Source organism: Cheilinus undulatus, linkage group 23, assembly GCF_018320785.1.
Source record: "Cheilinus undulatus linkage group 23, ASM1832078v1, whole genome shotgun sequence".
Classification (NCBI taxonomy): domain Eukaryota; kingdom Metazoa; phylum Chordata; class Actinopteri; order Labriformes; family Labridae; genus Cheilinus; species Cheilinus undulatus.
In genome coordinates, this window is record NC_054887.1 from 18,707,472 (window position 1) to 18,733,323 (window position 25,852).

A 25,852-nucleotide genomic window follows, 5' to 3' on the forward strand; every position below is an offset into this window, starting at 1 on the left:
TGGCAGCTATAACATTTTCCATTAAAGAAAGATTACCCAGTTAGAAACATGGCTGAATGTTGTGCATTAATAAACCACCACTTACACCCAGAGTCAGATTCAAAAAACCTTTTTAATAGAACAATACAGCAGATATAAAGGTCTATTGCAATCAAACACTCCCATCCCGAACGTGTGCTTCAACAGACGGTAGCGCTCCCCAAGAGAAATAAATTAGATAAAATATAAACAGAAAAATGAAATAAAGAAAAGAAAATGAAAACCAAGATGCAAAGGAGAGTTGCTGATCACTCCAAAAGCAAATCAACTTCCTATTTAGGAAAAAGCTGCCAGCAATCAGAAACTTGCAAACCTTCATTCAATTAGACACACATGTTATGATCAGTTCAGAGAAGTGTATCCATTGTGCAGGTTTGAGGTTTTGGTATTGCCATGAAACACTTGAAAAGTTTTTATCTCCATGAAATCAGAGGATTTCACTTGAGTAGCTCTTTGTTTTTGCTGCTTTGATGATTTTAAAGAAACCACAGTAAACAAATAAGAAAGAAAAAGTGAAATTAAAGCTTGCAATTATAATAGTACTATCAAAAGAAACAGCAGTGGATAAAATAAAATACATCAAATCAAAAAGAACATTTTTTAGACGGAGTATTGTTGTTCTGTGTGGAGGTGAATCTTATCAAGTGTTACGGAGGAGGAAGACCACAATCAACTGCATCTTTTTCATGCAGTAATACTGCAGTTTTACCAGTAAGACAGCTCTCAAGTGTTTTAAGTTATTAAAGTGTAGGTCAAAGAAAAGAAATAAACCTACATATTGGAAAAAGCAGTTTGAGTTTTGGTTTTAAGCACAAATGTTAACATGTCCAGTTTTGAGATCTTTTCCACAAAATTAAAGAAAGATGAGTCGAAGAGGGTCTCCTCCATTTTTTCAGTGTTTAAGTCAAAAATGTGACTCAAGAAACGCCACTGGAGAAAAAATACCAGCAAGACTTAAGGCTGCTGTTTGATAAGATTTAGATGTTGTGCCTTAGTTTTCTTCCTCACCTCCACCTCTCATCTTTGCATAAAAATGGACTACATGAAGTTGTTTGAAGCACTTCCCTCCAACCAGTCTTATTGTATCACTGCACCTCCTGCTGGGTGCAAGCGTAGATAAAACACCTCTCTGCCCCCTCTTTCATTGATTTATTTTCTAACATATTTATTTATGCTTGCCATCATTTTTTTGTTCTTTTTCATATATATTTCATACAAATCTATAAACCAAAATTTAGAAATCTTATTTACATGGAAAAGTTCTTTTTTTTTTTTTTTTTTTTAAGTGGCTATTAACCCCTGACCCACCCCGGTTTCCCAACATCTTCCTCTGCTACTTTTACAACCATCAAACAAATCCAAGAATTAAATTTTTCTTTTTTCATTGTTGAATGTTCTCAGTCTGGAAAAAACAGCAAAAAACAAAATGTTTTTAAAGCTATAATTATTTAGGACAAATATAAGGGCAATAAATATCCAAGGTTTTGCGATAAAGGTCATATTGAGAGCTATTAAAATAGAATGTTATTAAAGTAGTAAATTTACAAGAAAAACTTAAATATCACAACATCAAGAGCATGAAATAAAGATAAAAGGATGTAATTGATCAAAGTCAATATGCTGGGATTAAAGTCATACATTTCAGAGAAAAAAAGTGGGAATTTGTGAGAAAAAAAAGCGTAAGAGATCATAGTAGTAATATTATGACAATAAGGTCAAATTTTAGTGAAAAAAGTCTGCAAAACTCAAAGTTGTAATACTGTCACATTAAAGTAGTAAAAAGAGAAATGTCATAAGAGATCAAAGTTGTAACATTATAACATTAAATACATAAAGTTAAGTTCACATCAGAAAGGATCAAAGTCGTAATGTTGTGACATTAAAGTTGTAAAGAGAAACATATTGCAAGAGATTAAAGTCATAATTTAACATTTAAGGTTCAACACTTGTCAGAAAAAGTTCTGTATTGATGGAAAATGTCAGAACTATTAAGTCATAATATTCTGACTTTAAAGTAGTATACTTCTGACACTGAAATTACAAATTTGATAGATTTTACGTTGTAAGTTTACAAAGTTATGTCATAAATACGCCTAAAATAAGCAAGCAAATTGTAAATTTATCAAAGCCACAGATTTACAAGAATGAAGTCTTGATTTTACAATACCAAAGTTGTAATTTAAATAAAACAAAGTTGTAATGGTTAAAGAGTTGATTGTGAGTTGTTCTCACCTGTTCTAAAGGTATTTTAAAAGGCGATATTATTGGGCAGGTGGTTTCTATTGAAAGTCCATTGACTGTATGACAGGCTTTTGTCATGGCAGATAATCTGGACAGATTAGGTAAATTGAGTATTATCTTGAGCCCCATTTATACTCTGTTCCATAGACCTTTCACATTAAATAATGGCCTTAGATTGTGACTTTAATCTCATAAATGTTCAACTTTATTCTCGTAAATTTCAAACTTTACTCTCCTAAAATTATGACTTTGATGCAAAATCTCAGATTGTTCTTTTTCTTTCACATTGCCCTTATACTTGTAGGTGATAATTATGCTTTGTTTTCAGCTCAAACCATCAAACTGTTAAATGTCAGAACTCAACACAGAAGAAATTCAGGAACAATTCGCCTCAGAAACTGCTTCATAAAACGCTGAAGTGTTTTATATTCGAAGTGACAGAGCCAGAGGCGATGGGGATGAACAGACAGACAGAGGGTCAGAAATAGAACAAAACAACCCTCATCAGTTGGTTTTAGTAGCGCCCCCTGGGAGGCCGTCCGGTGTATTACACACAGACACACACCAGACAAGCCACTTCGGTTTCCAGTCAGTGGGAGAGCGTTTTTTTATTTGCATGTGTTTCTAATTCTGTGCATAATATCAGAACCAGTGCCTCCCTGTAAAATGTGTGACTGCATGAGTGAGTCAGCATGAGTGAGTGCGTCTTTGTAGATTTATGCGTGGGTTAGAGAGTGCCATCTTCAGCACAGCCTGCTCCCACTGTGTAGCGAAACTCCTGCAGGTTGGAGACACCATGGAAGTGAACGAAGGCCCCTGCGACCACCAAGATATGGAACAGCTGGTGGGAGTGAAACTAGGAAAAAGAGCAAAAGAGGAGAAAGTAATAGTTAATTAAATGTAATGTGGTATGTGGGTGTCAGTGCTTTGTCCTGTGCGTGACTGTCAGTTGCTTACCCAGATGTCACACTTGCCAGGGAAAAACCTCTCAGGGATGCGAGCAGCGTACAAACAGGCTCCTGTGATGTAAAGTGTCGCCATGAGGAGCAGCCAGCCCATCTGACCGATGGTGGTCGCTTTGATCAGACCCTCGCTGATGACAAAGTGCAGGGTGGGAACCACGCCACTCAGACCGAGACCCACAAAAACTCCTAGACACAGAAAGGAAGAGAGAAACACTTACTACTTGACCATAAAATCTAGAGACAAAGCAAAGGTCAAATAATAAATAAAAAAAAATAATGTGACTTTGAAATAGCCCTCTACCTGCTCTAACTCCTCTGTATTGCGGTGTGGCAAAGAAGTCACACTGGGAGACGGTGATGGCAGCCAATCCCAATATACACACTACTATCAGGTAGATGAAGCAGGGCTGAGGGGAGCAGTAGAAAGAGTAGTATAACCAGGGGACGAAGGATCCCATGATCAGGAAGGCGATTCCACTGTAGTCCAACCTGAAAACAGGAGAACACAGTTTTAATTTGTTTCAAGGGTTTCACTCTACAACAGAACCTCGACTGTAAAATCTGTTTGTGTCGTACTTAGAGAAGACTCTGGAGACGCCCTCGGAGTGGCAGTAGACCGTGTGGAAGAGCCAGGAGAAGGAGAGGCAGAGGATGGCTCCGAGGAAAAACATCCCGATCACCACCTTCTCCTGGACGGGAGCCACGAATGACATGTTTGGTCTGAACATGTACATCAGGCCCAGACAGAGGAAAAACAAACAGCCTGCAGAGAGAGAGAAGGGAGGGAAATCAATCAAGATTAAAATCAGACATGATGCTCCCCACTGAGGTGATATCAGCCGGAGCATCAACGTGGATTAAGTTATACAGATTTTCAGTGCTTAACACCTAAAACTACTCAGAGTGTGAATTCTACCTCCAGGGAGCTCTCAATCACATAAATTCCAAAAGACAACACACAAGGCTTTGATGCATCATCCTGGGATTTTTTATGGCAATGATTAATGTGTCGTGTAGTTACAACTACAAACACATGGAAAAAAAAGATGGAATTTTGGGGGATTAATTCCCTGAAATTTTTAGGCTTTATTTAGTTAATTACACTGAAACAACTGGGAAAAATGAAGGTGTTTTTGGCTTCCTTTGTATGGGATACTTTAAAATACAAATAAACAGTAAGACAAACAATAAAAATATGTTTAAGAAGTTTCACTGGAGTGTTTGGTATTTTCCAGGAATTCATGTGGATTTTGGAAAGGAAAATTTCCAAAAAAATTCAGAACTTTTGGTGGAAAATTTGGCCTTAACAAATCCTTGAAATCCCTCATTAAAATGACTCCACTATCCCTCCTGTAATAACTGAAACCATTTCTTATTGACTGAAGAACCCCAACAACTGACCAACTGGCTGGCACTAGGCCAAAACATATCCTCTAAAACTGATCCAGTGCTGTATTTCTGCAGAAACAGGACCTTCAGGAGATTTGTGGATACCACTTTTGGTCAAAACTAATCCCTGTTCAAAGACCAGGCTGAGCTTTTTCACTAATCAGGTTCTACTTATCCCAAACAAGTGAAAGTAAAAATATATTCCAAACAAAACTCAGGTCTGATGAGATTAAATCTAACATAAGAAAAAACAATATGAACAGCATTTTTATACACATATTGGAATTTACATGCAGTATCTTGGTTTAACCACTAGATGGCATCAGAAACAAACATCTGGGCAGCCTCTGACCTCCTCATACTTTTACAAGACACTTTGGCTGTAACAAGCATAGAAACAACAAGCAGATTAAAAACTAGATTTGGATTGAATACAAGCTCTGTTCATTCTAATTAAAGTGCTCAGCCCAAATAAAGAAACAACAATAATACTGACCTGGAATTAGATGGATCTGAGGGCTTTCATTTTTTGCACAATGCTTATTTAGGTCAAAGTGGGATGTTTTTAGGTTTTATGTTGGGAAATTTCAATTAAGACTCTGTTTTTCAAGCTTCTGTAATGAGGATTAATGTAGGATTACATTACACAAACATCAAACAACAAACAAAGAGCTACCATCTTTGAACTTTTTCTTTCTTAAGACTTTTACCAGTCTGGCTTATAAGATGGTGTGAATGCTCCTATTTTCCATTTATACTTTTTAGTCAACTTACTTATTTGCACCTCTTGTTTGCTGATAGTCGGTTATTATTATTGTTAATTGTAACAATGTAATAGAGGTAGGGTTATTCGTGGAGTGGGAGTTTGTTGTATTGTTTTACATTAGGGATGCCCATCCCCTATCAGGTTTAATGCAACCAATCACAGATACGATACAGATCATATTTTACATTTTTGATATAAAAGAGCAAGTTTAGAGGTCAGTCACTCGACTTATCTCAGTGGTGAACAGAAGTGGTGAACAAGTGGGAGAGTAACCTGATAAAAGGAGCGTAAAAGTCATCTATATTCAGTCAACATGATTTTTAACTCTGTATAGCAGAGAAGCACAAAAACCTCCCAAAGAGGAATAAAACAAGTCTCCCACAGTAAGAACAACCGAATTACTCCAAGTGATCAAGGATCTAAATCTGCAGTGGGCAAATGGCGGCCCCAGGGCCACATGTGGCCCTCCATCTCACTGAATGCGGCCCATAAGTCTGTTCCAAATATCAGGAAACTTGTAAACATGAAGAAAACATTATCAAATGAAACATGACAATTGGAAAAAAAAACTGAAACTAAATTTGATTTTTCACACGTTAGGTTCTTAACATAAAACTAGAGATATAACTGGCTGTAGTTATTGCTGTAAAAATATTTTATAAGCATTATTAAATGCATTTGTACAAAAAAGTAGATATGCAAGTAAAAATAATAACATAAGCACAAAGTACTGTACTAAATGCATTTAAAAGCAGTTTATATTGGCTCAAGTTTTGTGTTAGATGATATAGATTATGATTAAGCTATAATTCTGTTCCTCATATCAAATTTTCTAAAGTGTGAGTTTCCTGCAATGTGTAAAATGTTGGTCCTCTGGCTGTAAGAGTAAAATAAATGTGGCCCTCTTACTTCCCTTTTCTCAGCTGAGCTGCTAACAGCTAATGTAGGTTAGTTAACAGGCTTTAATCCACTGATTTCAAAAAGGATTTCAACACTGGATTAAGGTTTATTTTACTAAAAGGATTTTAACAACAGCTGCTTCAAGTGGAGAGGAGCAGCAATAGTTGGAGCAGCAGAAGCCAGCCACATTGATGACTCTCAGCATTATTTTCAATGTTTTATTCTTTTTTTTTTTCATTAAAATCGTTCAGTGATCAGCTGCCGCTCAACATCCCAATTTCAATTATATTTTCTTAACATGAAAACATTCTTGGGTTAAAAAAAATAAAAATTAAAAATTAAAAGCTGGTCTTAAACTTTCCAGATTGAGGTAAAGTGGTGCATTAGCTACCTAGCAGATGTGTCCAAATGTTCCCCGTCTCCGTGTGGATTCTGAAGATGCTCTTGAAGCAAGCGCGGAATGAAGGCATGGGCGGCCTGTGGCCATGGAGCAGGAAGTCGTTGTCCTTCAGCCAATCTGGGAGCACATCGTGAGGTATGACTCGCCACCTGCCCTCCCATACCTGATTGATTAGTAAAAGAACCAGGACAGAAATAGTTAATTTTAATCAAATAAACTACTACCATATTTGGAAAGTGAAGGCTTGTGTGTGTGGAAAGACTTCAATAAAAATCTCTCCTAATTTAATCCAAATGTCCCTGATAAGAGGCAGCTGGTTGTTTACTGAAACTCCCGTGATCCATGTGGTGTTTTTGTGTGTGGTGTAGTACAGTATGTGATCACAAGTGTGTGTAGCATAGGTTATCAGTGTCAAATGATCAGTATCTGAGCCAAGTGATGTAAATAAATACACTGAAGCCTGATACAGTAAACACTCCTGATTGACAAGACAGAGAGCCAGTTTCTCTTCAGTGATTCATTTCCCTAATTTACTACCTGCTGGCTGCAATTTTAGCAGACTCTCAGTGGCTTGTGTGTCTGTGTGAGGCAATATGAGTCCAATCTATTGTAGTAGGCAATGTAATCTTACAAAAACGAAACCCTGTAAGAAGCCGCTTTAGTTTGGTTTGGTATGATATGAAATATTTGGGTTTCCTCTGTTACAAAATTGGGAGGGACACCAAATAACCAATCTATACTGTCCTACTTTTTTGGCACCCTTCTACCAATGTAACTAGTGGAGTTAGACTCACTGCACTTCACTGATTGGTTGAAACAATCTTCACTTCCTGTGTGACAGCGGCAATAATGGACAAAATCTGCCCAAACTCTTGGATAGAATCTATGACAACTATATTTTATTTTATTTTTTTATCTGAATAATGACCAATCTCATCAAAGCAACAAATATTTTATTAATTTGTGCAGTGAAATACAGCTTTCCTAAAAATGTACATCCTTTTTTTAAAGCAGAGCAAAAAGCTGTAAAAATTGCAAAAAAAAAAAAAAAAGTGGAAAATGTGGTGAAATGGGACTAAAAGTGGAAAAAATGTTTTAAAAGAGGACAAAAATCTGTTAAATGTGGCAAACATGGGTGTAACAAAGAGTGAAATGTGGTGAAAATTGGTAAAAATGGGCATAAAAAGTGGCAAAAGGTGTTAAAAGAGACAATATTGGGACAACAAAGGAGAGATGAGGCTGAAAGTGGCAAAATAGGCAAAAGAATAGGTGGACAGCATTTTAAAGTGGCAAAAAAAGACTTAAAATGGGCAGAAATGGGCAGAAAAAGTAACCTTGCAAAGCAGATGGATACGCCCGTTTCCTTGTTTTTCACTGTCGAATCCATCTTGCAAAGCTCCCATCTGAACCGTTTGGGCCCGGTTAGAAAATAACAGGACCAATCAGTATCGAGGGGCAGTATTTTCAGGCGCAGAAGAGTCGTGACGTTAACAAGCAGCAGCAAGAGCTGGTGCAGTTATGGAGGAAGAGATTAGTGTGGATGCTGCTAAAGCACCAGTTTTATCAGAGCTTGATGTCATTTCTTCATTAAAAGAAGAACAAAGAACAGCAGTGAGTTGTTTTCTTTTCAAAAACGACAGAAGTCGAGTACTTGCATGTCTATAGTCGCCATGTTTTGTGTTATTCCTCAGTAGCTGCACACGCGCAGCTTGATAGCGGCCATGTCACGTGTTTTGTTGCTCTGATTGCCCCATAGAGATGTGACAGACAGAACGTTCATCCAATCACACTCAGAGCTTTTTTTCAAACTCTGCTGTTTCTCAAACGTTTCCTATTGAAGCTTTCCCAGATGGATGTGTGAAACAAATCCATGTAGTGTGTCATGTTACAGAAAAGATGTTGAAATGGAATGAAAAAGTGGCAAAAGTGGGATTAAAAAGTGATGAAAAGGTGTAAAAAAAAAAACACAGCAAACAATGTCGTAGGAGGAAGTGGAAAAAAATAGCACTACAAATAGTGACGTGTTGAAAATTGGAATAAAAAGTTGTGAAAAGGCATTACAAGTAGCAATAAAGGGTAACAGGCAAGAAGAGGCAGCAAAAAAGTTGCAAAATAGGTTTAAAGTAGCAAAAACAGGCAGAAAAAGTGATGAAATAAGATTTGAAAATTGGCAAATGGGTTTACAAAGGCAAAAATGTGTTAAAAGTGGAAAATGTGAGTAAAAAGAAAGTGATGAAAAGGTTAGCATAAGGCAAAAACTGGTGTAAAGTAACAAAAACTGGTTAAAAGTGAAAAGTGGGTGAAAACTGCTCAAAATTGATGAAAAGTGGCATAATTGGGTGGTGAAATTGTGTTAAACAGTGGAAAAAAAATGTGTTAGAAGTGGAAAAAATAGGTTGGAAAAGAACTGACAAAAGGTGTCAGAACAAGGCAAAATATAGTGCAAAGTAGAAAAAATGTGAAAACGAGGCAAAAATTGGTGAAAATTGCACAAAGCTGATGAAAAGTAGAAAGTAACAGGGGCAAAAAATAGTGGCCCGGATGTTTATTTCTGGTCTACCTGACAAATAACAATCGTGACATATATTTAATAGGCCATTCAGCTCATAGACAGGCTTCTTAGAGTTAATTCTTAAGACTAGAATTTTGTCCTGAGAGTTTGTGGCAAAGAAAAAGGAAGCAGGAATCAGTAATGTGCTGTTTATTAACCAACTTTCTGCTCCAGAGCTACACTGTAAACAAGCCAAAATAAACCTGAACAATAAACTGGAGTATATAAGGCTTACTCAGTGTACAAAACGGTGTTTTCATATTGCTTTTATGGCTTTACAGGCTGCTTTTACTACATGGTTTTACTGAGTGTAGCTGTGTAGAAGCGCCTGTGTTAAACAAACATTGCTCGAGGGTAGATGAATAAATTTAGTAGTCGATGGGATTTAAGGTTTGTGTAGATAAGGGAGGAATATGTCTTTAAAAAAAGGGAAATAACATTCTTACAAATAGATAAGGCCTACAGCTGCTGAAGAGTGTGTGTTTTTGTTTATTACCTTGTGTACAAACTCCTCCATCCTCTCCATGGCGTGGTGAGCCTGCAGCAGCGGAGTCATCCCCATGAACCCTTCATCACTGCTTCTCTCATCATCCTCCTCCTTCTGCTCTCCTTCTCTTCCTCTTTCATCCTCTTCACTTTTTCTTCTATCCTCTTCACACTCGGGGACATCCTGAAGAGAAAAAGAAACAGACAACTATTACCATGTTTGCAAGCTTAAAAACTCAGAATTTTCATCCTTGAGCATTCCTTCCATGCAGAGTGAATAAAAGATTGAGAGTTTGACCTTTTTAGTTTGAGTCTGCTTCAACCACATGATGTCTACTTTAAAAATGTGCGTGACCCCATTGATCCAAGCTTACATTATCCTGCTCTCACATGCAAATGAAATTCCATGTGACAAGTGAACTTCCTTTACAGGTTCATCAATGATCACTTTGCATAACTCGCTGCTGACCAGTGATGTTCCTCACTATAGCAGGTTTGTCTTTATGACAACACAGTTGTTTTTTCCCTGTGCGTAGTAAACAGCTGCTGTTCTTTAGAGCAGTGAAGTAGATCAGTAAATCATCATGTCACATTTCATTTTGAAACCACAGCAAAGACACCTTCACAGTGACAGCAGCAGAGGTGTTTAATTATTTTTGAACTGAGATGAAAGCCGTTCAGGCTTTCAAGATAAAAACAATTACAGAAGGCATACACAATATCCTGAGTCTGCTAAATTTAGACCTGTTTATTGTCAGACACTTTTTTGAGACAAAGACATAGTAAAACCACTTAACAGCAAGTTTACACCAACCTTTACCAAGTCAGTTGTCTAAATTACAAGACAAAAGGGAGTACATCCAAAACCTCAGCATACTGTAGGGTTAAAAGCAAGTGGCAAACTCCATGGTGGACAAAGAATTCTAAAGTGCAACAAAACTGCAGTTCCCTCCTGTTTTACATCCTGTTTTACAGAGACACTATTCTCATCTGGGACAGTTTAATGCAATTGAGAGTTGGCTTTTTGTTGTGCATTTATAGTGTCATCATCCTTTTCTGTATTCAACCAATAAATGGAAAATCAATAAAAACATACTGTTAAAATGGCATTTTTTCTAGTGATGTACCTCGATGAATTTCAGATCTGGTTAAATGAAGATTATGTGTTTTGTTGACTGGTCTAAAGCTAAGAGAAATCTCATGAGAAATGGTCAACATTGCTCTGTTAATTGAAGACAGAATCCTTGCATCACTGAGTGAGCAATGCAAAGGTGGTTTGCAGAATGTGGCTATTGTTAGCAGTATTGGTGCTGCCGGCCCTCTGTGATCTTTATGGGTTAACATCTACATTCCTGTGCTGAAAATCATCACTCAGTTATACAAGAGTAAAATCTGACACACTCCACGTACAACTTTATCCTCATTTTGTAGATCAAAATAGTACTAAATCGCACTGTTCCTGTGAGGTGCTATCAATGCTGTCAACCACTGTTTACATTTAGGTTAAAGAGCATTAAGGCAGCAGCCTTTAATTGGAGATCTAGTGGCCACTAGTGGTGAGTCACTGCATTGCAATTTAGACAAGGCATTTAACAAGGAATGTGGGCCTGAACTGATAGAAATGACCAAGAGCTTCTAGTAATTCTGAAGGAATTAAAGTACACATATAGGGGTATGGTTGATATGACCATATTGTAGCTGTTTGTCTGGAGGTTTAAGACCTCTCCAACTCTTCCTCTTTGTCTGTTACTCAATCAATATTGTTTTTTTCTGGGCCCATTTGATAATAAGTTGTTCATGAGGCTAATAACTGATATCCGAAACAAATATGCGTTTATTATGACAAACAGAATATACTTAACGTGGCAAAAGAAAAGTTGCATGATCATAAAACTGAGCTAAAATAAAAAATTTAGTCAAAACTTTATCAGCATTAGAAACTGCACAAAGCAACACAATAGAAACAGGAACACAGGAAGTGATGCTGTATGCTCACTGTGTCAATGGCATCCAGGCTTAAGTGTTGATTGGCTAGTACTCACGTGACATCTAGCCTATCGGATTGTGTTGTACACAGGGCATTTTTTCATGTGGGGAGTGAAAATAAAGCTAGAGGAGAAGACACAATTTGCAGTGGAACCAAAGTAGTGCACCTTTTGCTTCATTAACTTTATTAATTATTGTTAAAATAAAATGCTGATACCAATAATCAAATATCGGCATAAATAAACAGTCAGGCCATTAACTGGTCAACCCGGACTTAATTGATTGATTGATTTTAGTCTGAGATAATGTTTTCAATAAGACCTGGCTGACATTACTCAGTTTTATCCATAGTGTATGGTCGGTACTGATTCAATTAAGTTAAATCATGCTTTAAAGGGTTCAAAAACAAACAAGTTCAAAAACTGAATAACAAAAGCAACATATTAAGTTGCTGCTTCCCAGCAAGGACATTAAGGCTTCATTATTGATCTAAAAGTTTGGCAAGAAAACCATCAATTTTACAGAAGAGTAATTCATGTGATCCTAATTAGTCTACATTTGTTACAGGTTACTGCTTCTGTATAACTGGTTCTCCAACTATCTAACCAATAGAACTCAAGCTATAGTTGTAGATAATGTCAAGTCATCTTTTATGTGAATCAGAAAAGGTGTACCACAGAGATCTATCCTTGGGCCACTTTTATTTACTTTCTATGTGAATGATATCCCAAATAAAATTAAAAAAATTCTAAAATTCATCTGTATGCTGATGACACAGTATTATACTCTATTGCATCCTCTAATGACCAAGCCCTGTTTCAGCTACAAACTGATTTTAATTCTTTCCAACAAGCCCTTATCCACCTCAAACACATGCTTAACCCCCCCCAAAAAACAAAATAGGCCTAAATGTTTTTCACTATACAAAACACTGAACCCTTTGCTGCACTGTCAACATTAGAAAATACAGACATTGAATGTGTTCAAAAATTTAAATACCTGGGTATCTGGTTGGATCAGGATTTGTCTTTTAGATCACACATTTCTTGCTTGATAAGGAAAATTAGGCCTCAACTTGGTTTTCTTTATAGGAAAAAATCTGTCTGACATTGTCAAACAGAAAAAAAAGATTGTCCAGGCTACTGTTCTGCCAGTTTTAGATTATGGTGGCACTCTCTATGCACATGTAACTGCTCTTGTCTTAAAGCCTTTGGATGCTTTGTATCACAGTGCTCTTCGATTTATCACTGGTGACAGACTTCAAACTCATCATTGTGACTTGTATCGTTCTGTTGGCTGGCCGTCACTGAGTCAGCATAGAAAGCAGCAGAGTATTCTATTTATTTAAAGAGTACTCATTGCTAAACTCCCTCCTTATCTGACTTCACTTCTGTCTAGAAACATTTCAACCCATGCAACAAGATCCCCCCCAAAAAAAACAGGTTTAGAACTGAATGGGGTAAGACTGCTTTTAGTGTTGCTGCATCTATGTGGAACAATTTCCAGTTGACAGTTAAGCTGCCCTCTCTTGTTTCTTACGGTGTTTTTGAAGCGCTAGAGTCTGAACTTCTCAAGGAAAATGACTGACTGTTTTAAAATGTTTTAACACCAAAACTGAATTTTTTTTTTTTTGTTTTTGTTTTATAAGTATAAATGTGTCTTTGTATGAGCTTGTATGTAATTGATATTGTTATTGCTGTGATATTGCTTTCATTCGATCTGATTCTGTGTAACTGCAGGGCACCCGTGGAAAAGAGGCCTCGGTCTCAGTGGGTCCTCCCTGTTAAAATAAAGGTTAAATAAAATACAAATAATGGCTGACTTTCCCTTCATATGGCAAACCTAACGAGGCAACTACAGGGAAGTCTATAAAATGGATATTGTTCTGTTTATTTTGATTGTTTTCTATAAAATAAGTTCTACACTCTGAGAGGAGCAGAAAGGACCGTGGACAAGTCAAGTTGAATAATTAATTTTATAAGAAATGTCGCCATTGTTTACTGGCTTGCAGTACGACTGAACTCCACCCATAGCTACCGCCTCCTTCTCCTCAAATGACACTGATTGCATCGTCTGTTTTCAGACCAGGTACAACTGTTTCAAGAATGAAATGTTGCAAGATGGATCTGCCTGATGACAGAGATGGAATCTGGTCAATCCATGGGCTTTACAAGGTTATTTCCATTCAAATGTGTCTAAAAATTTAAATGTGTTTTTGGAATTTCATCAAAAGATAATGTGAATTCATGCTTGTTTCCATCTTCTAATGTTATGTGAGGATGAGAAGTCAACAGGCTGAACTGTAGGTGGCACTACAGAAAAAAATTAAACACTGCAGAAAAAGAGGGCTCGACCCTGCATTGCATTATGGTCCAAAGACTATTATTTTGGAATCTGGTGAAAAGACACAAAACAAAGAAGGAGTTATATGGTGGAAATTGAATTTCGAACAACTTTTTTCTAAAGCTATGTGATCTGTGAAGAATTCTAGTAGATACGAGTAAAAAGGGACCTAGTATTCAATTGAGAAGATGTCAACACAGTCTGTCAAATTTAGAGTTTATAAATGGAACATCAAGCAGACTGTGTCAATTCAATCTAACACAATAGCTGTCACAGCTGGAGAGCTGGGCACGGTGTGATATGACGAGTGCTCTGTGATAAATACACAGTCATTTATCATAAGTGACATACACAGACCTACAAACAGAGAGGAGCGTACACTGATGCACTTAAAAGTATTGATAGTTGTGTGTGGAATGAAAATGATGTTCAGGGAGTCAACACAAAAAATGTGATATATAGTTGTTTCACACCATCAAGGGCACACAATCTTGGGGTTCTGCTGAAGGGAAAGATGTTTTTAGTTGACTCCCAAAAAGGAGCAAAAGATAGACAATAGTGAGGAAATTAAAAGAAAGCAGCAGGCAGAGATAGACCAAAGAAGAGCAGAAAGAGAGAGCGGGGAGTCCTTTTGTATATATAATGCATGACTAACCCATATTTTTAAATACCCAACAGAAAAATACACTCCAACTGCATGCACGATTTTCTGTTTTTGCTTGTGTGAGCTTATTCTCTTATTTGGACATATCTGAGTAAAACAGAGACTGAAATCTGCATCTGTGTGTCTCTTTAAAAGTGTGTAAATCACAATTATTCAGTCTGATATAGCTGGTTGCGGTAAGCACATAGTTGGTTTGCAAACCCACCACAGAGGACAAAGAAGAAGAAGGCAATCACTGTTGCATGTTTTATTCTGGCAAAGGAGTCCATTCTGACACCACAGATGTTTTTTAAAATCATTTTTTAAGCAGCCAGCAACGTCCCTCTTTCTTTACACATCTACATGCAGCTTAGAGGATTAAATGGGCTTGAGCTACACCTTTGAAACTTGTGGCCATCCATAAGATGAGTCATAACAGAGCACCTCTCTACTTGAACTTAAAATGTCTAGTAGGGCCACACTGTAATATGAGTAAAGTGGGTAAGGTCGGAAGATGGAGTCACATGTTATGGGGGCTGCTTGGGTGGCAGAACGCATAGCTGATGGCAGAGAATAACCATGGTCCGTCATAAGAATGGCAGCTTTTTGTAGCAGTTTCCACTTCCTGATACAGTCCTCTGTAATGACTACCATATTTATCAATTAATTTAGACATTTGGTGCAAAAACTCTACATACTGTACCTTTAAATCACATCTGCCTTATGAAATAAACACACGTTCAAAGCTGAGATAGCAGCGACACTTTCATCAATGGTTGTGCTTGTGTGATAGTATATGTGAGGTTAAGCGTCAGTGATGGAGTGCATGATGTGAGCAGAGGGTATGTGGGTGACTGCCAAGTAGTCACGTGTTCTCTGCGGTCTTTGTGTATGTGGCAGTAATAGCCTCTCATGTGTGTCCATGCATGCATGTAATGTAGTTGTAAGCTCTGATCCAGCTGTGACCGGCCTTGCTGTGTGACTGTGAGGTTATTCTTGAAGGGTGAGAATACTCCTTTATGTGTGTGTGTGTGTGTGTGTGTGTGTGTGTGTGTGTGTGTGTGGTTGGAGGAAGGGTAAGCAGGGTGTCCTCTAAGTGTACGACCACTGAATAGGCGCTCCCTCCCTGGAAAGCCGGCACATTCATACCTGCATGGATGAAACTACTTCACACATGGCATGCAGGAAGCAGTAAACGCATCAAGCACAGTGGGTAACACTTACCCAAGCTAACACTTTAAAAATATATATATTTAAATAGGAAGAGACAGCTGGAGATAAATAGGAGGTGTTTAGCTTACAACCTTGTACACTGAGGTGATTTATGACCAGTCACCTTTACAGTGGAAGCCCCCTTTTTTCCTAAACCCCTACAGCAAAAGCGCACTTTTACAGTAAGACTGTGTTTCCTTCTTTTAAGTCAGATTTGTAAGAAAAGAGATCAAGGATGGAGTGGGATTTTAAAGAGAACTCATGCCACACAACAGGTTAAGGATCAATTTAATTCATGCTTATCGGTTATATGCCTATAAAGTTTCCAGTTACAGTAGAGTGAGAGTAAGAGGAAGGGCAGGGATGTGCAAATGTGATAAGCAAGGGCCGACCATGAGGCCTATTAACCGTGACCTTTGACCTCCAAGATATAATCAGTTCATTATTTGGTCAGGGTGAGCTTTTGTGCAAAGTCTGATGAAAACTGTGCATTCTTGGGATGTTGAGATGACCCCGACAGATGAACAAACAACCTGAAAACAAAATGCTCTTGGCCTCAGCTATCATTGGTGTGATGACCCCATTGAAAAAGGTCACAGTGTTAAGGAAAGATTTATATATGAGGATAGGAAAAAGGAAATGTAGCGATAAAGGAATCCAATTCCACTTTCACTGGATGTTATGTTTGCCATGTGGGTCTGTTGTGTCAAAATGACAAAAATGATTAAGTGCAATAAATCAAAGAGTTTGTCAACAGAGCTGTTGATCACAACATTATATCTACCCTTTTTTGCATCAAATAACAAATTAAAACAAAACTACTCAGCGAGTAGAACACTTGGATTTAAATCCTCAGACTTCAGTATTGAGGAAGATGATTCAGTGTGTATTTTACCTTTAATGTTTGACCCATGTCCCATCTGTTAACATTGAGGAGGCGGGGTTTATGACCTATACTGCAGCCAGTCAGCAAGGGGAGCTCTAAATATTCTGGCTTCACTCCCAGGCTGCTACTCCATCTATCTTATATACAGTCCATGACCAGAAGCACAAGATATTGTGATTACAATGATTGCATTTCTTCTTTTTTGTCAAAGGTTAATGCCTACACTACCCACGATGCATCTCAACAGTCAGAGTTGTGAATGTGACAGTCTTGTAGTAATGTAACTGCAAGAGTGGATAAATGTAAAGTAGAGATGAGAGTCCAACGACAGTGGTCTGTTTTTTCTTCTTCTGTTTTTTAATCCCCCACCAAGCATTGACTTAAGTGACATCACTTAAGGCAGATGTCATATTGTTCGTAGCTTTAGAAGCAAAATAATTGTATTTTCTCTGGCGTTTTTAGACAGAAAAAGACAAAAAAAAATACAACTTGTTCAAGAAATTACCTGCTTTAAATAGTTCTGTAACGATTTAGTGGGAAAAGCATTCTCATACCCCCTCTAAACCACTACTGAATCAAATGACATCACTTAAGTCTTAGTATGTATACAAGCAGCCACCCAACCAAGATGATGTTTAAGCAAATATTTGTGCTTAATATGGATGGTAATATGTGTGCTAACTGCCTCCATATCACATGAAACACAGAGGTTTGAGCTGTGAAAAGGAAGCTGTGGGTGTTTGGTGGAAAATTATTCTGAAAACAACCAACTGGCAGCCTGAGAAACAGAAAAGAAACTGATTTTTCTGCTATGAAACATCTGTTCAGCTGCATTTAACTCAATCCTGATAGTGAAAACCGCGATGTTGAGGTTTCACAGCAGGTGAGCAGAGCAGTTTGGCCGGTTACCCCTAAGCCGCAGTTACTGAAATCATATCTAATATGGGGTGAAATTTCTTCTTGGAAACCAAGGCTATCCCTTACACACTAATATGCTTACACACACACACATACACACACTTCTTGGAGGAACGCTGTCTGTCCACCACACGTGACTGAACCTCAGCAGTCCACTCTTCCACAAGTCATTATGGCAGAGGTTATGGAGTCAAATTTCGCTCTGTGTCAAAGTGTCTGTGTGTGTGTGAGAGGATATAATCCCATTCCTCTGGGATGTGTCCATCGTCGGTTCAAAGAGCTGGGAGTAAAACAGCTCATCATGAATGACTAAAACAGTCCGGAGGTCAGCACAGCCCCGCTTATCTTAGGCGCACTAACAGCCATGTGTGTTTGTGCAATCATCATCCTAACTGTTGTCATACTTCAGCGGAGGTCTGTTTAGAATTTCCTAGAAAAAGAAAACCTGGGAAAACCCCTGAGGGAATCATTTCGACACCAAGATATTTATTTGGGAACATGGGGCTCCAGAGGGAGTTTGCAGTATCTTGCTGAAGATCTGCTGTAGGCCTGTAAACTCTTATGTTTGTTATGAATTAAATACCACACCCGTATTTAAATCTAGAGACTGCTGCACAATGAGCAGCAAAACAGGCAACTAGATCTGTAAATATTGGTTATTTCCACTGATAAATGGTTCCAAATGCTCAAGCTGATTTATTCTGATTTTCTATTTAATTACAAGGAACATCACTGATTTTATTATGTTAAATGATTAGTAAAAAAACACTTTTCTTATGAATTTTTCATAGCAAAGTACAACTAAATTAACTTGCATATGAGTTTAACTCCAAATAAGCACCGTTTTATTTATTTATTACTGTATGTATGTGAGGAGAGTGGTGTGCATGTTAGGGAGTTTTGTTTGGCCTTAGCAGTGTTCATCTGATAAAGAGGGTAAATAGCCTTATCACTGTGATGCAGGCACTCCCTCACTGACAGGATGATACCACTATAAAAGGTTAAGATTCTACTTATTATAGGGCGTCCACATGGGCAAGCTGATATGTGTTCTCAGTCTCGAAAGATAATACACTGGATTATTACATGAATAATCAATCTGACGACACTTTAAATATGAAGCAATGTTTTACCTGTAATGTATTATGATATTGTTAAAAATATGTGATTCAGTAGGGATAGGTTTTTATTTTCAAATATTATAATAATCATAAATTGGGGCCTAGTGATTAGGTCACATCCCATGTACCCGAGGAGCCTAGGTTCAAGTCTGGTTTGTGGCTCCTTTCCCACATATCATCCCCACTCTCCCATCGTTGTTTCTGACTAAATCCACTGTCCTCCTCTGAGAAAAAAAAAAAAAAGCATAGAAAGCCCCAAAAGGCGAGGCATTTTTGTGCCTCTATTTGATAGATGAGGACAGTGGATAGAGTTGGAATCCGCACATGGGGCGCGCCTCCAACCACTACTCCACCTGCGCCCCAATATCTAACTTTCTAAGCTAATATCTGCTGATATTAAGGACATTCCCAGGCCGCTATTTAACAAAACATGAATTTTAATTGCATTATCCTACTACTCTAAAGTAGAAAAAAAATGCTCAGAAACAGTCAAATTCATCACAGGGCCATTGTGTTAATGGGTATGGTGTGTGGCTGCCGTGTCGATTACAGTGAGGCTAAAGTTAGCAGCTAGCTCCGCCTGCCTTTGTTTGTCTTTGCAGATCAATATTTTGTTAATTGCAGTCACTCATCACTTCGGTTGAGTAATTGAGTGTAACCCTCAACAGCCTACATACAACTTTATTTCTATTTTCTACTTTTGTTCCTTCAACATGCTAACCACTGAGCTTCTCATGTTTGCATTTTTGGTAGAAAGACAGCAGCATCAACTGAAGCTACAGCGGCTACTAGTGGCAGGAGGCTTCATTACAGCTTTAAAAGAACATTTGACCGGGATTTCAGGCTGATGTTTTAAAAAGATGATGCATAACTAGTTTAACTGACTCATACATCTTGTGCCAGCGTATTTGTTTTCAAAATGTAGATGTTTAGCCTTCAACTGCACGCATTCCTAGCCAGTGCCTTATCATGTCGATAACATTGTGCACCCCTAGTCCTCAGCCTCACCTGTGCAAAGGTGAGTATGAAAGAAAGAGCCATTTTCCAGCCTATTACCACATCCTACCTCTCAGAGATGGGTTTTTCTGTGTAAATGTTTATATGTTGATGTATATGGTGAGGGATAAGGGGGCTGATTCTTTTCATCTACCAAAGAGGGACCCAGCAAAAACATTTGGGAATAATCTATTTTACTTAGAACTGTTAAGTAAATTACATTGTTTCTTGAGTTTGATGACTGAAATGTCCTTAAAAAATCCTGAAATATTCTGGGGCAATGATGATGACAGGATGGAATGGTTGTTTACTTTTAATATTTATAAGTCGGCCTCTTTTGTTGCAAAAGCCTGGAAGAAGCAGCAGGATGGTTTGTTTAACTAGTCTACTATATTATTGAACATCTACTTTTGGTTTCTGGTCTTTCTGTAAAGATAATGGTGTCTTGTACGCCCACTTGGGCTGGGCATATTGTTTATGCATGACACAATAAAATTTGATAAATCAAACAATCATATTAGCCCTTCAATGGCAATTTCCATCATGTGTTAGCATCAAGCTAATAAACATGTACAGTACATCACAATCTATCACTTAGAACTTATCTTTAACTTTAGAAGAAAGTCTGAATAAGAATGAATGGTGATCTTGAGTCAAACTGGGTTTCCTTTTCTAACATTTTTTGTGGTGTTGAAGTTTGGCATGATAACAAGCATTATACCAGAATGAATTTGCAAATAGATTAAGAAAAAAAATAAGTAAAAGTCCAGTATCTGTCCCTAGAAACCATTAAAAAAATGTGTTTTGCAGGACAAAGTCATGATAAACAACAACAGCACAGAGGTTTAGAGCGCTTCTTAAACATGCAGGAGCTTAGCAGCTAGACCTGCATGATGCACAGGAACAAGAACAACAGAGAGGTGAGGAAATCCTTTGAGAGCTCAGTCTGTTCAAGATTAAACAAGGCAGTTTTTCTGAAAGGCCCCTAAGGACCAATCTCTCTTGGTCTCATACAGTTACACAAAAACATATATCCCCTCAGACTCATTAACCACGCAGTATGTGGACCTTCCTAATGACTTTAAACTGACTAATGAATGTTTGAAGCACACAGAGGGAGACCATCGTTTGAGCAGGGCCATTTTAAGGAAAAAGTCGTATCTTTCAGAGAAACACTGAACTTCTAACTCAATGTAAACAGAGTCACATGCTGGCAGTTTGGTGGAGGGCAGATTCCAGGAAACAGGCAGCAGCCAATAGGAACTGAGCTGAAACTCTGTGGACCAATGAGAACAGAGTCTTGACTTCTAACTGACCAAAGAGGGACAAGCTCACCCTTGTACACGGTAACCCCTGCACAGCACAGATGGAAGGATTCAACATGTGACTCACAAATGCACAATGCTCTCTAGGGATGGTAACAATTCAGAAAAGATGCCAAGGCCTTCAAAAACAGACAGCACGTTCTAAACACGCACACATGGCAGACCTTTAAAATAAAGCAGATACTGTTGTCAGGCTGCCATGAGACAAAATGATCACTCTGTTCAACCCATGACCATGATGACGGCATGAAATATCTGTGTTAGCGTGGCAACAAAATAACTGATTTGGAAATCACGGGTTTCCTGGTAAAATGGCTATGTCAAGGTTTTTCATGAGGCATCTTAAAGTTCCTCTTTGTCTTTTTCTGGCATGGATAAGATAATGGAGCAGGGTATGACTGTGGGGGGAGATGTTTTGAGTCAAGAGACCATGAGAAAAATCTCGTAATTCTGTATCTTGGTTCAGTGATTTCCCTCAAACTACTGCTGATCACAAACTATCTGCTGATTTTCTTCAGTGAATATCCACTAAAAAAATATTTAAAGGTCCTTAATGGACTTTTAGTTTGTAATTAAAAAGGCTGGTTTTAATAGTGTCACTTCAAGGCCCACAAAAGCAAACTGACCATTGCAAAAGCACTTTTTAAAAATTATTATTTTAAATTTTTATTTTTTTTTTATAGATTTGTCACTGCTGCCACAGGGTAGGTTTCAGACTAAGTGACATAGTACCTGCTGATTAAACAGCTTTGTTTTGTGTGCAAGTTAAATGTTTGAAATTAAAATTAAACCAGGGTATGGATTTTTGACACAGAACATGTCTTCTGCATGCCAAAATTCAGGAAAAAAAAATCATAATTCATTTGCCCACAGGGGGCGCCAAAATCAACACAATCCCCAAAGTTCCTCAACAGGGCTTTAATAATTGTGTACCGTATCCTTAATAATTTCTTTCAAATTCTGGATAAAGAAACCCATAGCTGTCTAGCTGTGTGTGGTAAATATCAGACTTTATGCACCAGTCAGTTAGTATAGATTACCTTAATATTAGAGTGTTAAAAGGAGGGAAATGCTACTTTAGTTCTGCAAATGTTAGCAAAATCCCCCTTATAGCTCCTCAGAAACATTAATTAACACATTTTTACCTGTTCTTAAAGCTTACTTTAAAAAAAATTTTTTGGACTACTCTAAAAAATTGCTTCAAGGGCACAAGCATGGCTCAGTGGGTAGAACAGACACCCATACACAGAGGTTAAAGTCCTCAACACACTGGTCACAGGAACGATCCCCGGTCTCGGAGCTGTTTGGTGCTTGCCACATTTTCCCGTGTCTCAACCAGCCCACTAGGTCCTGGGCGCCCAGTATGTGGTGAGCTGGATAAGGCCTGGGAAAGTGCACCGGGTGCCCATAAAAGCGCAGCAGACCCTTTCCATCCCCACTCTCTTAAGTATGTCAGTCTTGCCAATAATACCAAAGATGCACCGAAGAGAAGTTGTTACAATTGAGTCCAGCCAGCGCCTTTGGCCATCAGTCAACATCCAGACATCACAAGAATATAGCAAGACTGGAAGGACCAAGGACTAAAAGCAAAGCCATTGCCCTATGTGCAAGTCCAAGTCTGTGTTTGTGCAAAACTTAGTTTAGTCGACTAGTCTAAAGTCAAGGAAATGCTCAATAAACTGAGCTCTATTTAAATAAGATGGCACAATGGTGGCAGTTGGTAAACAAGGTTTTGTTTACATCAGGCTAAAGAGCATTGGCTGCATGGCAGTTGTCTTAACCGGAGCTACACTGGCCACTAGTAGTGGGTGGATGCATTACAGTTTACACAGAGCATTCGACTGGGATTGTGGGCCTGATCTGATAAAAAGTATTAATAACTACTATAACTGACTCTGGTGCCACCTTTTATACTGCAGCATCTGTACGCTGAGAAAAAACAAGTAATGACAATTAGGATTTGTTGTGTTTTGGACAAAGCCCCACGTATTCAGATTTAATGAGATGTCTTTAATGTCAGAAATGTTCTATTAAGATAAAGGAAAAGGGGCTTACAGTCACATGATGTTATTAGGCTTTTGTTTGAGTGATTTCCTCAAAAGCTAACATATTTCCTTTTTTACTGTAGCTCTTAAAAGTTTGGCAGTATTAGGAGTTAAGATGTTTCTTCCTGAATGTCTCAGCATACTGTAACGACAAAAATAATGCAAGAATATCACCTGACAGGTACAATGGAAGGAAGAAGCACTGGATGTTAGATCCACCCAAATCTGAACATCAATGCTTGAAAGTATCTAAATAAAGATGAGAACTCTGTGGCACAAAGAGAGAGGATGTGCAGAGGCCTCATGCATTTTTCAGAGTTTTTTTTTTTTGCTTATTGATGTTTCCCTTGTTGTGTTTTTGGTGTAAAAAAAATTCCAAAGCTTGTGTTATTGGCTCGGTTTCTCCTCTTCATTCATCTGTTTCTTTGGCATGTATTGATCTTGTGTAAGAGATTAAGGTGCAGGATTAAAACAAAGAATCATTTGTCTGGGAAAAATTAGAAAACTCAGCAGTCAATTTATTCTCTTGAAGCAGAATAAAGTTAGTTAAAACTGGGGGCAACAGAACTAGACATTATTGGTTTTGGGAATATTCTTGGCGTGTTACCACTCACCTGAAAATCTAATTTGATTACTTGGAAAAGCACAAGCCTTGCAGCAATTTTTGTCAAATGTATCCAAGTTTAAAGGCTTAACTGAATTAAAATACCCCTACAAAACACAGAGTATTTTAGAGGCATCATTATGGCATATTTTTGCATCAAATTTCTATTAAAAATATCAAATATTTCCACTGTCTGACACTCAGTTTTCTCCAAGTAATCAGAAGTAGAAGTTAGGTGTAATCAGAAAAACTGGATTGCATAGGGAAAAGGTTAAAAAAGGGGAAAAAATAACTTTTAAAGACATGAAGAGAACAAAAACAAGCCATCCCTGCGGCTTTGAAAACAAATGTTAGAAAGAAAAAACCCTCAAACAGCCAGAATACGAGGCAGACTATCCAATCTGACAGCAAACAGGATGTGTGAGACTAACCCCAAAGCTAAACCGCACACTCACAAACACTAACACCCAACCATAACGCTAAAAAATTCAAAGGGGGCCCTGTGGGGTGTTAAGACAGCTCGGTGGCTCTGACTGGGGCAGGGGGCCTCAAAGCTTCCTCTCAGGTATCAGCGTTGTGTTTCAGCAGGTATAAAAGGCCCACACAATCAGGAACAATATGCACACGAACACTATTGTGTTGCAGCTCAACAGCTCCGTGCTGATTGCCTTTTACAGCGAACAACACAGCGGTTGCTTTGTCTGCACACGCACACAGAGTCAAAAGGTAAAACAAGAGTGTTGTTTGATCTGTTCGATAGGTTGTCTTCATGGGATGATCTTCACACAGAGCTTTTGGCAACGTGTTTGTTTTTCTTCCAGGAAGACGTCTGTATATAGACATAACACGGCTATTTTTAGGGGAACACATTCAATATCCACTTGTGTGTAGACAGGAGAGTGGATCTAAAACTGAACACAACCCTGATAATAATGCAACATTAATTAATGACGCTCAGAATGAGTCATCATCCAGTCTGAGCAGCCTTGAAGGGGGTGAGGGTGTCGATAATAATAAATGAAGCAGGTGGGGGTGAGAGAGCTATTCAATGCTATGTGAATTTCTGCTGCACTTATAAAGCCTAAAGCCTGACTGTATTTTGTGTCTGTAGATACAGAGCCTTGTTAAAGGGACAGTTGGGTATTTTTGACATGGGGTTCTACACATTCTCTCAGTAAGTATTAGCTACAGGAGTCTGGTCTGCATGAGCCTTTAACCCATTTAGTATGCAACAATCCTGTTCATAAACCTTTAAGACCTGATGCAACATCAGCACATTTTAGAGAAACTTGTTTTTAAGACATGAAACTGACAAACCGCAACATGATTAGTACAAATAAAAAAGGTTGAAGGTATGTAGGATAAAAATTGTTTTGTTTTAGCCTCTTTAGCCACCAAACAGGGAAGCTGAGGCAGAATACAGAAGTATTTCAGACATCGAGAACAACAACAAACTTGACGGATTGTGATGTGATAGGGCTATAAGGGCCAAGGCTAAGGGGATGAGAGACATGTTTTTCTAGAGGAGGATGGTGGCAAATTCGATTGCTCAGTGATGTTTTTTACATATTACAAATGTGACGATCTGTGGTCAGTGAACGGACCGTTAATTAGCATGCATGGGGACGAGGTGTCATTTGTAGCAGGAATCAATCACCTAGGATCTGCCTCATGTAACTTAGGATACGCCTGAATCATCAGGATGAGGATGCAGCATCACCTGCAGCCTGATGTGAGTAGAAGACTCACAGAATCTGAGACACAGAGTTCTGTTCCATGACTTCTGATGGTCATTTCAGAGAGACTTTGATGCACTTCTGTCATGGAAATGAATAAATGTACGATTTTGGCTAAATCATAAATCGCTAAACGTCACCTGACAATCGCACATCCTTCTGATGCAACTACTGCACATGCACACATCACCATTGTGATAGAAATACATTATATCATTCAGTTGTAGAACTATTTCTTATTCTAGCATGTGAATTAAGCCTTCATGGAGCATTTTGAGATTTGACTGAGAAAAAAGACTG

General features: G+C 38.2%; 1 protein-coding gene across 1 annotated transcript in view; it reads right to left on the reverse strand.

Moving 5' to 3' along the window:
• Positions 1–93: 93 nt before the first annotated feature.
• Positions 94–25,852, reverse strand: part of adipor2 (adiponectin receptor 2) — a 50,526-nt gene continuing 24,767 nt past the window's right edge. Inside the window, exons 4-9 of the mRNA XM_041780707.1 lie at positions 9,748–9,921; positions 6,692–6,863; positions 3,822–4,008; positions 3,547–3,734; positions 3,238–3,431; positions 94–3,136 (exon numbers count right to left, since the gene is read on the reverse strand). Of these exons, the coding sequence (XP_041636641.1) occupies positions 3,008–3,136; positions 3,238–3,431; positions 3,547–3,734; positions 3,822–4,008; positions 6,692–6,863; positions 9,748–9,921 (1,044 nt within the window). The 3' untranslated portion in view covers positions 94–3,007. The remainder of the gene's footprint in view (positions 3,137–3,237; positions 3,432–3,546; positions 3,735–3,821; positions 4,009–6,691; positions 6,864–9,747; positions 9,922–25,852) is intronic.